Source organism: Trachemys scripta, chromosome 9 (assembly GCF_013100865.1).
Source record: "Trachemys scripta elegans isolate TJP31775 chromosome 9, CAS_Tse_1.0, whole genome shotgun sequence".
NCBI lineage: Eukaryota > Metazoa > Chordata > Testudines > Emydidae > Trachemys > Trachemys scripta.
In genome coordinates, this window is record NC_048306.1 from 13,093,917 (window position 1) to 13,106,790 (window position 12,874).

At 46.1% G+C, this 12,874-nt stretch overlaps 1 protein-coding gene across 5 annotated transcripts in view; it reads right to left on the bottom strand.

Moving 5' to 3' along the window:
* The window catches only part of SEPTIN6 (septin 6), a 46,309-nt gene that overhangs the window by 10,408 nt on the left and 23,027 nt on the right, over window positions 1-12,874 (bottom strand). For all 5 annotated transcript variants that reach the window (XM_034780965.1, XM_034780962.1, XM_034780963.1 and 2 more), the window contains exons 4-8: window positions 12,087-12,273; window positions 11,635-11,796; window positions 2,755-2,851; window positions 2,258-2,426; window positions 411-543 (exon numbers count right to left, since the gene is read on the bottom strand). In XM_034780965.1, coding sequence (XP_034636856.1) covers window positions 411-543; window positions 2,258-2,426; window positions 2,755-2,851; window positions 11,635-11,796; window positions 12,087-12,273 — 748 coding nt within the window. The remainder of the gene's footprint in view (window positions 1-410; window positions 544-2,257; window positions 2,427-2,754; window positions 2,852-11,634; window positions 11,797-12,086; window positions 12,274-12,874) is intronic.

A 12,874-nucleotide genomic window follows, 5' to 3' on the forward strand; every position in this document is an offset into this window, starting at 1 on the left:
ACTCACACAGTGTGGAGGGGAGTTCAGTAGAGCAAATGGGAGAACAGACCAGGGATCACAACTGAACTAGGGGGTCTGAGTTCTCCCTAGGCCAGACACGCAGACATAGCACAGTGAAAGTGCTGCACTTATTTATGGTACTGTGATATTGTCTGGTAGCCATCACAAAGGAAGAATGTTGCATTTTCCTACAGCATGCAAATGTAATGACCTGATTTCTTCCCCCATAAAACGGACACAACACACTCCATTCCTGAGCCAAATCTGGACCCTTCTCTCTTTACTGAGCATCACCATGAAGCAAGGCCACGTTCTCTACACATAATGGCAATTTCAGCACCAACTTTTTTGAGGTAAATTTAATGCTCCCAACAGCGGATAAGATTGGAGCTAGACAGAGCTGCCTTTACCTCTTTTTCGGCCTCTTTAAGTTCACCTTCTTTCTCCTTGACTCTCTGGACAAACATTTGCCTCATCTCCTCTTCCTTTTTCTGCAGTTCCCCCAGAAACTCATTCCTCTTGGCCTCATAAGTCTCTTGTAAGCTAAGGAGGGGGGGGGAAAAACAACCAATAATCAGTGGTCTAAATTCTGCTCTCATTTTGTGCATCTCCATTAAAATCCATGAGGGTGATGGCTGGGATGAATGCACATGACAGTGCAGAATTTGACCATGCTGCTCTAATGCCATCAATCATCTTAAGAGAAGGGGCCAACTCAAAACCCACATCCCAACACCCGCAGGACTCTGGGGAAGTTTGACTCCGGATCCAAATTCGGCAGATTAGGTCTGCCTCATTTTGCAATTTGAGTGAGTGTTAAAGAACCATCGGTCATCTCCCCATGAATACCCCAGTACCACATGCCCCAGTACCAGGCCTCCTGTTGGGAGCAGAAGCACTGACTTTGCTTCAGAGAAGATGGAGTGCTTCAAACATTCCAATTCTAGGAGATTTTCACATCCTCATTATAAGTCAAGCACTTTTCTTGTGCTGCTTTTCCCTCCATCCCTGCCCCACCTTCCTCCTCACCCAGTCTATTTTCCTTCTGCCACTTCTCCATTCAAGTCCACGTCCATAGCCCTTTGAGGTTAATGGAAGGCTTTCAATTGGCTTTGGCTCAGACCTTCAGCATCAAATCCTTCACACGCTGCTCGCTAATCCATACGTCTCCAAGCGCCTTTCCTTCCATGTCATTATTAGCTCTGCGCATTATCATACTACTGCCATATATTAAAAGGGCTTGAATGGATGGGCTCTCCAGCCTCATGGTTTAATTAACAAGTCACAGTGATCCTGTCTGATGCAGCAGTTGGTTAGCCTACCTCCAAGGACCACCACCTGATTGTTCTAGTCCAGGGGTAGGCAACCTATGGCACGTGTACCAAAAGCGGCACGCAAACTGATTTTCAGTGGCACTCACACTGCCTGGGTCCTGGCCACTGGTCCGAGGGGCTCTGCATTTTCATTTAATTTTAAATGAAGCTTCTTAAACATTTTAAAAACCTTATTTACTTTACATACAACAATAGTTTAGTTATATATTTTAGACTTATAGAAAGAGACCTTCTAAAAACGTTAAAATGTATTACTGGCACGCAAAACCTTAAATTAGAGTGAATAAATGAAGACTCGGCACACCGCTTCTGAAAGGTTGCTGACCCCTGTTCTAGCCTCTCCCCAGGTCTCTGCTGTTCCTGTAGGAGAGGTCTAGCTTAGCCGTGGAAAAGAACAGCAGAGACCACCTCTGGACACTGGCGCGAGCAGACTGGCAAATCAGTCAGCCAAAGGGTTTACAGATGGACATTTGTTCAAAGGGAAACCACCACATCATGCCTAGCAGGGGCTCCCATGGGGCAAAAGACTCCTCAGTTTCATAAAGAGATTATTTCCCATAGTTCTCTCTGCTTCTAGCATTCTCCTCCCCTCCCCCCCTCCCCTCATTTCACTCACACCCCATCTGCATCCTCCCTTCGTTTGTTTACTTCCCCCACTTTTCTCTCACTTCAGCTGGGCCCACACTGAGGGGTTAACTAGCTGTGGTGGTTGCTCTCCCACTCATTACTGACCAGGAGGGAGGGGAAATCAGCTGGGCTGCACAGAGCCCAATTAATTCCAAAGATCAAACGCTTCAGGAGGTTGGAGAACCGGGTCACAGAGCACTAACACGGTGCTATACAGTAGCCAGCCTCCTGCCAGGGCCCACCGTGTCTCTCTCCAGCTCCTTTCTCTCTTACAACCAGTGCTCCAGGGATTGTACCTGAATGGTTTGCTGTCTGGGTCAGTGTCTTTAAATCCCATTTCCTCCAGTTTGCATCGCCGGTACAGCTCGTAGTGGCGCGTGTGGGTCTGCTCGCGAAGATCCTCCATGTTCACGCGGATCAGCATCTCTCTCAGCTTCACAAAGTCGCAGTGAGTTTCATTTTCAACTGCAGAGTTGTGAGAAGGAGTTACAGAGAGAGACACACACAGGTCTTCTCCACATACCCCTCAGCCTTACACAACCCCATGAAGGGACTTCAATAACTCTTTCTCACTAAAAGCAACTTCTTAAGAGGAGCCCCACAAAGCTATAACCATGAGAGATATGGACGGTAATCCCTAACAGGAAACTAGGGCACGGAGATGCCCAAGTCAGCAGCAGAGCCATAACAGGGGACTGACGGGGACTCAGTCGTGCTTCCACCTACGAGATCACACTGACTCTGGGGAGAATGGTCCCAGCACACCCAGGAAACGCCAGCGAGCAGCACTCACCCTGCACCGTGCCCCATGGATACTGACGGGCTTTCATCATTTTGTTTCCTATTTTCAGCTCCTCCGTGCTGCCAATCACTGCGAACGGCAGGTGGGCCTGAAACATTTCAATAGGTCTGTATTAGTCACCTTTTACTATGGCTACTTAAACCGCCCGGATTACCCACAGCTACCAAGCGAGACGTTGTTGAACACAGGCCCCAAGACACCAGATCAGTCTCCCCTCCATCCCATAAGCCCAGTTGCTAAAGTGGGGTGGGGCAGTGGCCCCAGGGCCAAGACAAAGAAGGGCTTTTGGGACCCCTGTTGCTAATGTTTATTCACTGCCTGGCTCCTCCTGCCAGACATTCACTCCCCGAGTCTCAAGCGAGCTGAACTAGCTGCATTGTGACCAATTCTGCTTTTGTCCTAACAGGCTTGCTCTGCCTGAGGAGTTAGTGCTGTGGGGGTGCGGAAGCAGCAAGAGACCTCTCAGAGCCTCCTTTGCTTTTCTCAGCTCTCAACGTTTCCCCTCTTTAAGACACTCGCGTGAGTGACATGAGAGAGACAACTCGGTACTCAGTGAACGTGACCATCTTAAAAGTCCCGGAGGCTGTTCTGTGGCGCATTAGCCATAGAACAGAAGCAGCTTTCCCTGCCGACACGTCTCAATCCTGACCAGAAGGGACCCTCATGTCTATGGGGGTAGGTCAGTCTCCATTCCCATTCGTACCTCAGCCTCTGCACCAAGCCTGCCAGCCAAGATGCCAGTTGTGGTGGTTTGTCTCAATGTGGGTAAGTAGCTACTGGGAGCGGACATAAAACCAGCAAGATGGCAACTACCTGCAGTTATTGTGGCCTGCATGGCATTTGAATCTGCAACCTAGAAATAAAAGGCTCTGCCCATCACCAATCCTCAGAGCGGTCCAGTCTCGCACGAGAGCTTTCTGATCAAACTAGATTTTCTAACAGCTTTTGATCTGTTCACTCAGCCGTTGACTGCTTCATAAACACACCTCATGAACTCACTGGCAGCAACTGACTCACTCCACACTAGAGGGAAGGAGAGATTCCCAGATCAAGTTAGGGGACAAACCAAGGAGACACATTTTGGAATAGCACAAAGGTGGGAGAACCCAAGTGGTGTTCTGATTAGCTGGAATGTATTAACTCAATTTTCCTAGAAGCACATGGATTCTGGGACTTGGCTTGGAAAAATACAGGGATTAATCCAGCTAAAGCAATCCTAAACTGCATCCAGTTTGCCTGCTAATCCTTCAAAGAATGCACATTTTTCCCTGCACTTGCACATCTTGTAAACTTCAGAGTGATCCTCTCTACATGGCCATTTGTCTTTGCTGTGCCGGTTTTCAGGCTTTGGAGCATGGTTTTTCCCTCACTGCCCAGGTGTCCAAAAAGGTTAATGGAGGCTGCTTTCCACCCCAAGGCAGCAAGTCTGAGAGATCTGAGTATTTCACCCATCTTTTCGTTCTGGGATATTGGCATCCATGAGTAATAGAACACAGCATGGCCTAGTAGACTGAGTGTAGGGTTCAAAGCCAGGCACTTCCAGGGTCTATCCCCAGCTCTGCTACCAATTTCTTCGGTGACCCTGCGCAAGCCACATAACCTCTCAGTCTCAGCTTCCCATTGTAAAATAGGGACCAAACTTCGCAACCTCAAAGGGTCACCGTGCAGATGAAAGGTTAAAAAATGTAAAGAGCTCTATAAACATTAAGAGTTACCAGTCAGGGGCTTGTGAGTACGCTCCATCCCTCTCTCTCTAAAACCTTCCAGAAAAACTTCTGCAGCTGAACTAAAAATGCTGCTCTCTTAGTACATTATTCGGTCTGCTGTGTGACAAACTAGATCTGAAGGGTGGGTGGTGGGGGGTGGGCAGAGGATTATAGCGCATTCTGCACAGCAGTGAACAAATCACACTCTGGATTTCAGCGTTTAAAATAAGCAGCCAGCTCCTCTGCTCCTCCCCCACCCCAGCCCCATATGCTGGATAGCATGCAGTGACATTTGCTAGTAACAGCCATTAAGCTGCACTGAATTCTGAGTAATTAATGTAGCCTTGGGATACCAATTACACCAGTAAGATCAATGACCTTGGCTTTGCTCACGGGAATAAGAATAAGGATTTAAGCTCACAAGTAGGTTGAAAATTTGTTGGATTAGTGACAAGAGTCAAGACAGGGGAATGTGGAGAGATTTGGCTTTAAGTTGACAGGGTTGTATTAGAGCCAGCCTATCCCACTCACTGACACACAGAGCCTGAGACCAGAGATCTGCCCCTCAATCCTCGATGTGAGATACGAGCATTGTGGGGGAGCAGACTAGAGAAGGGGAGGGAGCACCAGCCCCCCATTTTCTGGCACCATTTTTGAGTCAAGCATTAATTCCAAAGGGAACCAAACTCCAGAGCCAGCCCCAGTCGACCTGAAGGATGGTCAGACATGACGCAGGGTTTTGAAAGTGAGCAGGTAAGAGGGGGGGGGGGGGAAATCTCTGCACCTTGAGGATCCCCAGGAAAGGTGGGGGTAGGCACAGTGGTGCACGGAGAACAGCTAGTAGGTTAGTGACTGATCCTGCCATGGGAGTTCACCTATTGACTCGAGTGGAGCAGGACTCAGTTCCTAGTCATTTTAATGCTGTGAGCATCAAACAAAGATTAGAAGCTATTTTCCACTGGCACATGTCAGTGACATAGGAAATACAACCCTGGGGTTTAAACCAGGCTACTAACTAAACTAACAAACACTATGAAACTGCCTGTGAGCATCCATGACAGACTAAGATGAGCCACGCGGCCTTCTCCCGGGCCATACTGCTCTCATCCTGATAGTCAGAATAGTGAAGACATGAATATACACCTCTACCCCGATATAACGCTGTCCTCGGGAGTCAAAAAATCTTATTGCGTTATAGGTGAAACCGCGTTATATCGAACTCGCTTTGATCCGCCGGAGTGCGCAGCCCCACCTCCCCGGAGTGCTGCTTTACCGCGTTATGTCCGAATTTGTGTTCTATCGGGGTAGAGGTGTACTGTATAAAACAAAGGCTGAGTGCTGAGATAGACTCTCAGCTCTGCTGGACCATGCAATCATTCAATACCCTGAGGATGTTCTGGGCAGTCACCTCTATACTCCCACCCAAACCAGCGGGCTGGGGATAAGTTAGCACAGACTTGGGCCCATTATGTTTAGGTTTAACTCCCTCTCCATGAGGGTACAGAGAGCTTTAGGAAGCAAAGTGGCCCAAGGAAAGGATTCAACCTCTCAGCTGGAAAGCAGACATCTGCTGGAAATCAGCTAATTATGAAGGGCTGGAAATACAGTGCTGTACATTTAAAGAAAACAATTAAACAGTTACTCATTTGTGTCCTCATTTTAAATATATTTGGCTTTTCAGACAGAAAAATTACAACCCCCCCCCCCCCCCCACACACACACACACACACACACAGAGTCCAGAGACCTACAGGGGAAACATCTACACACGGAAGTGGAATGAATTCATATTAGCAACTGCCCAGAAAAACAGGATATTACCACCTACAAGGTTATGAATGGGAAATTTGTTTCCCATAGCACAGCGTAGGAAGAGCCAAACGGCTTCCAAAAAAAATATTTGAAAGAAAAGATAAAACTGTAACCGGACTAAAAGAGACTAACAAGGTAGATCAAGGGCCAAACTCTGCCCTCCGTTACACTACCATAAATGAAGAATAACTTTGACGATGTTGCTGCAGGTACGTAAGTGGCGTAACTAAGAACAGAATGTGGCATTCAGCCTATCTAGGCATTTACACTGTGTATGTCGACGTGGTATGGGTCATTGTCAGTCCACGTTGAAGTATAACTGTTAGAAATTGTCAAAGAAAATTCTGTACTTAAAGTGCAGAGACTACAGGTGTCTTTCCAGGACTAGAAAATACTCTTTCCAGAGACTGTGACACCATCTCTTAGGCAGTTAAGAGCCTTCCACTGGACAGCTGGCCTGAGTTTAGCCATGAAGACAAGGTGGATTCTCATGTTGGTGTCATTCTTTTGGTTACTGTCTATTTCTGAGCGTGAGAGAGAGAGTGTGTATGTGTATATAATAAATTACAGTTGGCGTGCTTCCAGCTGCTGACCCTTTCCCTTCAATAACCCATTAGTTACTTTAGGTTGTGACTGTCTATTGGCTCCCATCTTGAGTTCTTTCTTCCATTTCTGTTGTTCCCAGCCTGGTGGATGCTACACAAGAATTCCTGGACCTGTGCTTTTGGCTTTTTAGGATCTTCATAACCACCACTCACTTGGCCTATTTTCACCCCTTTGTTTTTGCCGTTAATTTGCTTGACGTTCAGATATCAAGCAGGTCTGACTGGGCACCACGCAGGACATGTTTACAGTCCAGGCGTTGCATTGCTGGATATTGATCACCCTTTCTGAAGCAGGTTCAATCTTCTGATGACGAATTGGGTTGGCTATTTTTAGAATCGTTTCCTGATGATTTTGAGAACCTTACTTGGGAGCGCCAGCATACCAAGTTTCTGTCTGAATTCCTGTGCTTCTGTGGCATAGTATGTGTGAAACTGCATTAGATCCGTAGCTTCTAATTCAATAGCTGATCGAAAACTTAAGTACTGAGACATCCAGCTTAGAGAGACTTGGATAACTGAAGGAGACCAGTTTGGCTAAACAATAGTTCTATAAATGTCTGCTAATTAAATGTTCTTCACCGGGGTAGCGCAGGTTACGGTGATTATTTTTGCTCTGAGATGACTTTGACCTCTATTAATTCCCCAAGTCCTGTTTAAAACTTGCCATTCACGTAAGCAGTGGCACATGGTTCTTATGAGTTCCCCGGCATGCTGTACAACACCAGGCTTAGGACCAAGTGCCATCAGCCACCTGAGAAGTGTGGTTCTCAAGCTGCAAATGCTCGAGCTACATTACTGACTAGAGGAAGTGTTCTGGGGCCAGTTTGTGCACTTATGCTGGAAACACACAGACTCTCGAGCCACCAGTCAGAGTTGTTCTTTCACAATGACTGGTTTATAAACTGCAATTACTGCACAGTGCTAGTAGTTTACGAGCCTGGAAAGTCTCAGAGCTGGCTCCCAGCTTTTCACAGAGCTTCTTGGAAAGAGTCAATTCAGAAAGATTTTAATATTCATCCAATGAGCCTTCCGATTTGTTTTACAAGGACATTCTCATGATATTCTGAATCTTTCAGATCTAATGTTCTCTCATCAGAGTAGTGCTTTACATTTAACTTCTTGGCTCTTTGCTTTCTGATAACAAACCCGGAGGCTTTATAAGTTTGCCTACTACCAAATCTGGATGCTCATACCCTTAACTAAAATCCTTTGAACTTCTCTCTTGTCTGAGTAACACAAAGCACTTTACAAACAATCAAGCCTCAGAACATCCCTAGGAAGTACACAAGTGTTATCCCCATTCTACACATCAGTAAACTAACGTAGCTTTTCTAAAGTCATCAAAGTAATGTGTGCTGGAAGGAGGGATACAACCCAAGAGTTCTGGCTCAAAATCCTGTGCTCTGCCCACCAAGACAGAACACCATCTGTTTGAACTGTTATTTTCATCTGGCTGTTATTTTAAATCTTAAGAGCAAAGTAGCTTCCTTCGCTATTCTAATTTTAGTTTATTTGGACTTTTACAAACTATCATAATGGAGTGGCCCATGCCAGGCTCCTGGCACTCTTGACACAATCTTTTAAAAATACACTAAACAAGCAAACAGCCCTGTCAATTCCTCCAGATCAAATTAAGTAACCCAGCAACAGCATTGATATAAAGATTAATTGATTCTCCCAGTTCAGGAGGGTTTTGATTTGCACAAATATGAATGATCTGATAGTTAAAGAGAAGCTTAATTCGGCCCTTGGTATGTAGGTCTGGGAAGAAATGAGAAAAGGAATAGAAAGCCTCCCCTTCTTTTAGAGAAGTCTTTCAAATAGGCTCATCTTCTTCTGTTCTAAGAGTAAAGAATCTCTCTGCTTTTGCCTTATGCACTATGATTATGGGTTTCAATCACTCTGCCAGGTTATCTGCAGCACCTGAAGTCTAAGCAGATTCGTTTTATGCAATTAATAAAATAGATTATTAGAATGCATCTTCCCCAGGTTTGATAAAATACCTGAATCAAATTTGGATTCTTTCCTGTATAGTCATTAGTCTTCATTCACCTGGAAATTATGATTTCTATCAGTTTAATGTGAGGATTTAAATGGGATTCTCTCTCTGTTCAGCCACTGGCAATTTCCAGTGTATTTAAAATCTGTGATGGCGACTCCCATTCAAGAGAAACGTAAATGACCAAGGGACCGATGGATGGATATTTACCATGGACCTTCGCATTACCAAGAAAGTGGTGGCTATTCCTCTGTCAATCACGAGAGTCTCAGAGTCTACCTTTTCCCAACATTATTTCAAAGTTTACATCGCAAGAGGATCAGTGCATAGAGTGAGATCCAATAGCAAAACCATTCAAATGGCAAGATCAAACCACAACAGAAAATACAGAAAGCAGCCACAGTAGGTAGCATACCCATCTAATAAAGATTCTTAGCACTTCACATCACATTTTTCCAGGTAGACATTATCCAGATGGGAAAGTGAGGCAGAGATTAAGTGACACACCCAACATAACGAAGCAGCCAGTGTCAGAGCCTGGGCCACAATCCAGGTTTCCCCAACGTCCTGTCCTGTGTTCCAACCCTTTGCAGTGCTGGCTCCCTTTTACACGCTCTCCTTAGATAAAGCCAGAGAAAATATTGTCCAAATACCTTTAGAGAGAAAATGCCTTTTCCATCAAAAGTCTTCAGAAAATGACTGAGATGTGAGGAGATGAGAACATGAGGGTGTCAGTTTTCAAGAGGGCCAAGGTATTTACCCAAGGGATAGTTTGCCCTGCGTTCAGACAGAGTGGCACGGATTCTCGTGTCTGAGACACAATTCAGCCGCAAGCACAAAAACTGCTAAGACAAGTTTTGCGGGTACAGGAGGTGCCCATGAGGCTTGGTCTACACTAAACCCCCAAATCGAACTAAGGTACGCAACTTCAGCTACGTGAATAACGTAGCTGAAGTCGACATACCTTAGTTCGAACTTACCCCCGTCCAGACCCGGCAGGCAGGCTCCCCCGTCGACTCCGCGTACTCCTCGCGGCGAGCAGGATTACCGGAGTCGACGGGGAGCACTTCTGAGTTCGATTTATCGCGTCCAGACTAGACGCGATAAATCGAACCCAGAAGTTCGATTGCCTGCCGCCGAACCAGCGCGGTAAGTATAGACAAGCCCTGAGAGACAGTGTAGGGCTGCCTTTTTAAAAGTTTGGCCCCTCTCTGCATTATGGTGTTTTACACTGGAAATCCAGAGCTGCACAGGAGAATCTCTCTGAGCCACAGGGAAAGAGCTGTTACTTGGACAAAGCTAATGTGCCGCACGCCCTTTTTGGGGAAGGGAACCGTTGTGACTGTTAGTCCCAGCAACAGTCCCTCTGTCTTCTTGTTATGGCCAAAAACTTGCCACCTTCATCAAAGCACCTCCACTGCAGGGCAGTTAGACCACCCAGCCAGATGAGCTTCTGGTTGTGAAAGCATCAAGGCATAGCACAGAGCGATCAGAGCCAGCAAGGGGAGTTATTGCTGTGCAAAGACCTGGCTACATGAGGAGGAAGACCCAAAGGAATATACGACTCTGCAAGAAACAAGAATACAAAAGTACCAACCACTTGGGCAAAAGACCCAGGAGATGGGGTGGGGGTGGAGAACAGCAGAGGGATATGAATGCATCACTGTGTCTAACATAGACAACACTGATCTCAATAAAGCGTATCCCAGAACTCCACTCATGTAGCAGGGCCAGACTTACCCATCTGCCCTGACCTTCCATTTATTTGTCAGCAGCTGCAGCACATGCACGTCAAGACAGCCGCGAAGGGGCTAAAAGGATGCATTATTTCCAACTGTGACCAGCAAGTCAGAGAGGTGGTAAATAAAGCATGGCCTGGGATGAGTTTACGTAACTCGAGAGAGGAGTTGTTTTGAAAAGACAGAGGATGGACCCCTCTGGTCTTCCCCTAACATCCAGTGACACACACTTCACACGCCTCGCTCCATTCCTGCAGAGGCACCCGCCTTCAGGGAACCAACTGCCTGAAACCAACAAAGCCCCTGACCCCACATCTACGGGGAGCATCTACCAATCCAGCCATGTTAGCAGAGTGCAGGGATAGCTGACTAGAGTCAGAGGGGCAGGATGGAGGGGTAGATTTGAATACCCCCCCATGCCAGAATGTATAAGAGAGACTTTCAGCCCATCACACGCTGAATCTGGAGCAACCAGACTACTGAGCCTGGGCGGGAGGGGGAAGAGGAGGACTGACAGATAGACACTCACTAAATTGATCCCTGGTGAAATTACACTGAGACAATGGAATTCCCCCCCACAAATGAATTTGGCCCAAACCGTCACTTTAAGAACAAAACCAACCCCTTTCCCCAGCTTCAAAACAGTGCATCTCTTAAAATAACACACAGTATCAGCACATTTTAAACTAACATAAGACATTAAAGGGAAGTATGAAATTGGCCTTAAAGGATATTTTGAGGGAAGAGAGGATTCTGCTTATTTTGTTAATATTAGAAATTCAAGCTGTATCTACCTTGCAATTCCAGGGACAACTGGGAGAACGAGTGGATTAGAACAGCACAAGAGACTGGCCGTAGAGTTGGCTGTTCAACACACTTTGGATTGAACTGGACTATAAATATAAAATTGCAGCAACATCTTCTTATTGCTCTTTAGAGTGGAATAAAAGAGAAAGTGGAGATCAAAATCAGCCCTGTGTTGAATGAATCACAGCTGCTCTGTTACTTACATTCATCGTCCCGTTGATCTCAGCCACCGATTCATCGTCTGTCGGGAACTGGTAGATCTGCACCCCGTTACTGACCAGCTCACTCGTGATTTTAATTTTGAATTTTGTCAACTCACTCTTGGAGATGGCATCAGATTTGGCAATGATAGGGATGATATTGACCTGAAAGGAACGCAGGGATAAAAGGGATTGGTTTTCACTCAGTCACAATCACGAAAGGAGCAATTTCCATGTCTGGCAACAAAACTTAGCTACACGTGAAGAATTCAAGTGTGTACTAGGCAGCCTTCTCAGTAACGCTGCAGGATATTACGTGGGACCCCACTAATCTGCACTAGCATGAGTGATGGAGAGGTGGCGAGGAGCCCTGTGACAGATTAGTGAGGTTTCACATCGTTTGGAAGAGTAATCAGATGAAAAGGAATAGATGATTGTGGTGATCTGCCCCCTACCTTACTGTCGAGCTTCTTCATCGTTACCAAGTCCAGGGATTTCAGGGAATGGCCTGTGGGTGCAATGAAGTACAAGCAGGCGTGGATACGGGAGTCATGGAAGTTGTGCAAGACTCTCTTTATCTTCAGTTCCTCTTGCAAGTAGGCTTCAAACTGGGCATCGATGAACTCAACGATGGGCTTATAGCTTTATGGGGGGGAGAAAAGAACTGTACACCTTGCAATACAGAGTATTGTCCATTTATTACGCTCCATTATTAAAAAAGTTATCCACTGGTTACTAACCCACAGTGCAGCACCTAATCTCCTGTGAAACTTGCTCGTTTGTAAGCAGTTTGCATTGTGCTAGGACATTGGAACTCCCATACCAAATGGTCCTCTTAGTCCAGTACCCTGTCTGACAGAGACCAGTACCAGATGCTTCAGAGGAAGGTGCAAGAAACCTCATGAAAGGATGGTTATGGAGTAACCTGCCTACAGGAAAGCTCCCTTCTTACCCAGGGCACTTAGTGGTCTGTCAACTTATGCCTTGAAGCATGAGGGTTTATATCCTTATCTCACATAACTATGGATATTATTCTTATTCATATAAATGTCTAATCCTTTTTGGAATCCCAATAAGGTCTTGGCCTCCTTACTGTCATGTGGCCTTGAGTTCCGTGGGTTTAACTGCACTTCTACTCTTTTAGGATGGCTTTCAACACCACCACTCATTCAGTCCTCCTACAGCAAGAAGTCCATTTCCCGCAACATGCTCTCCTTTAGTGTCCTTGTAAAGCGATTTGGAA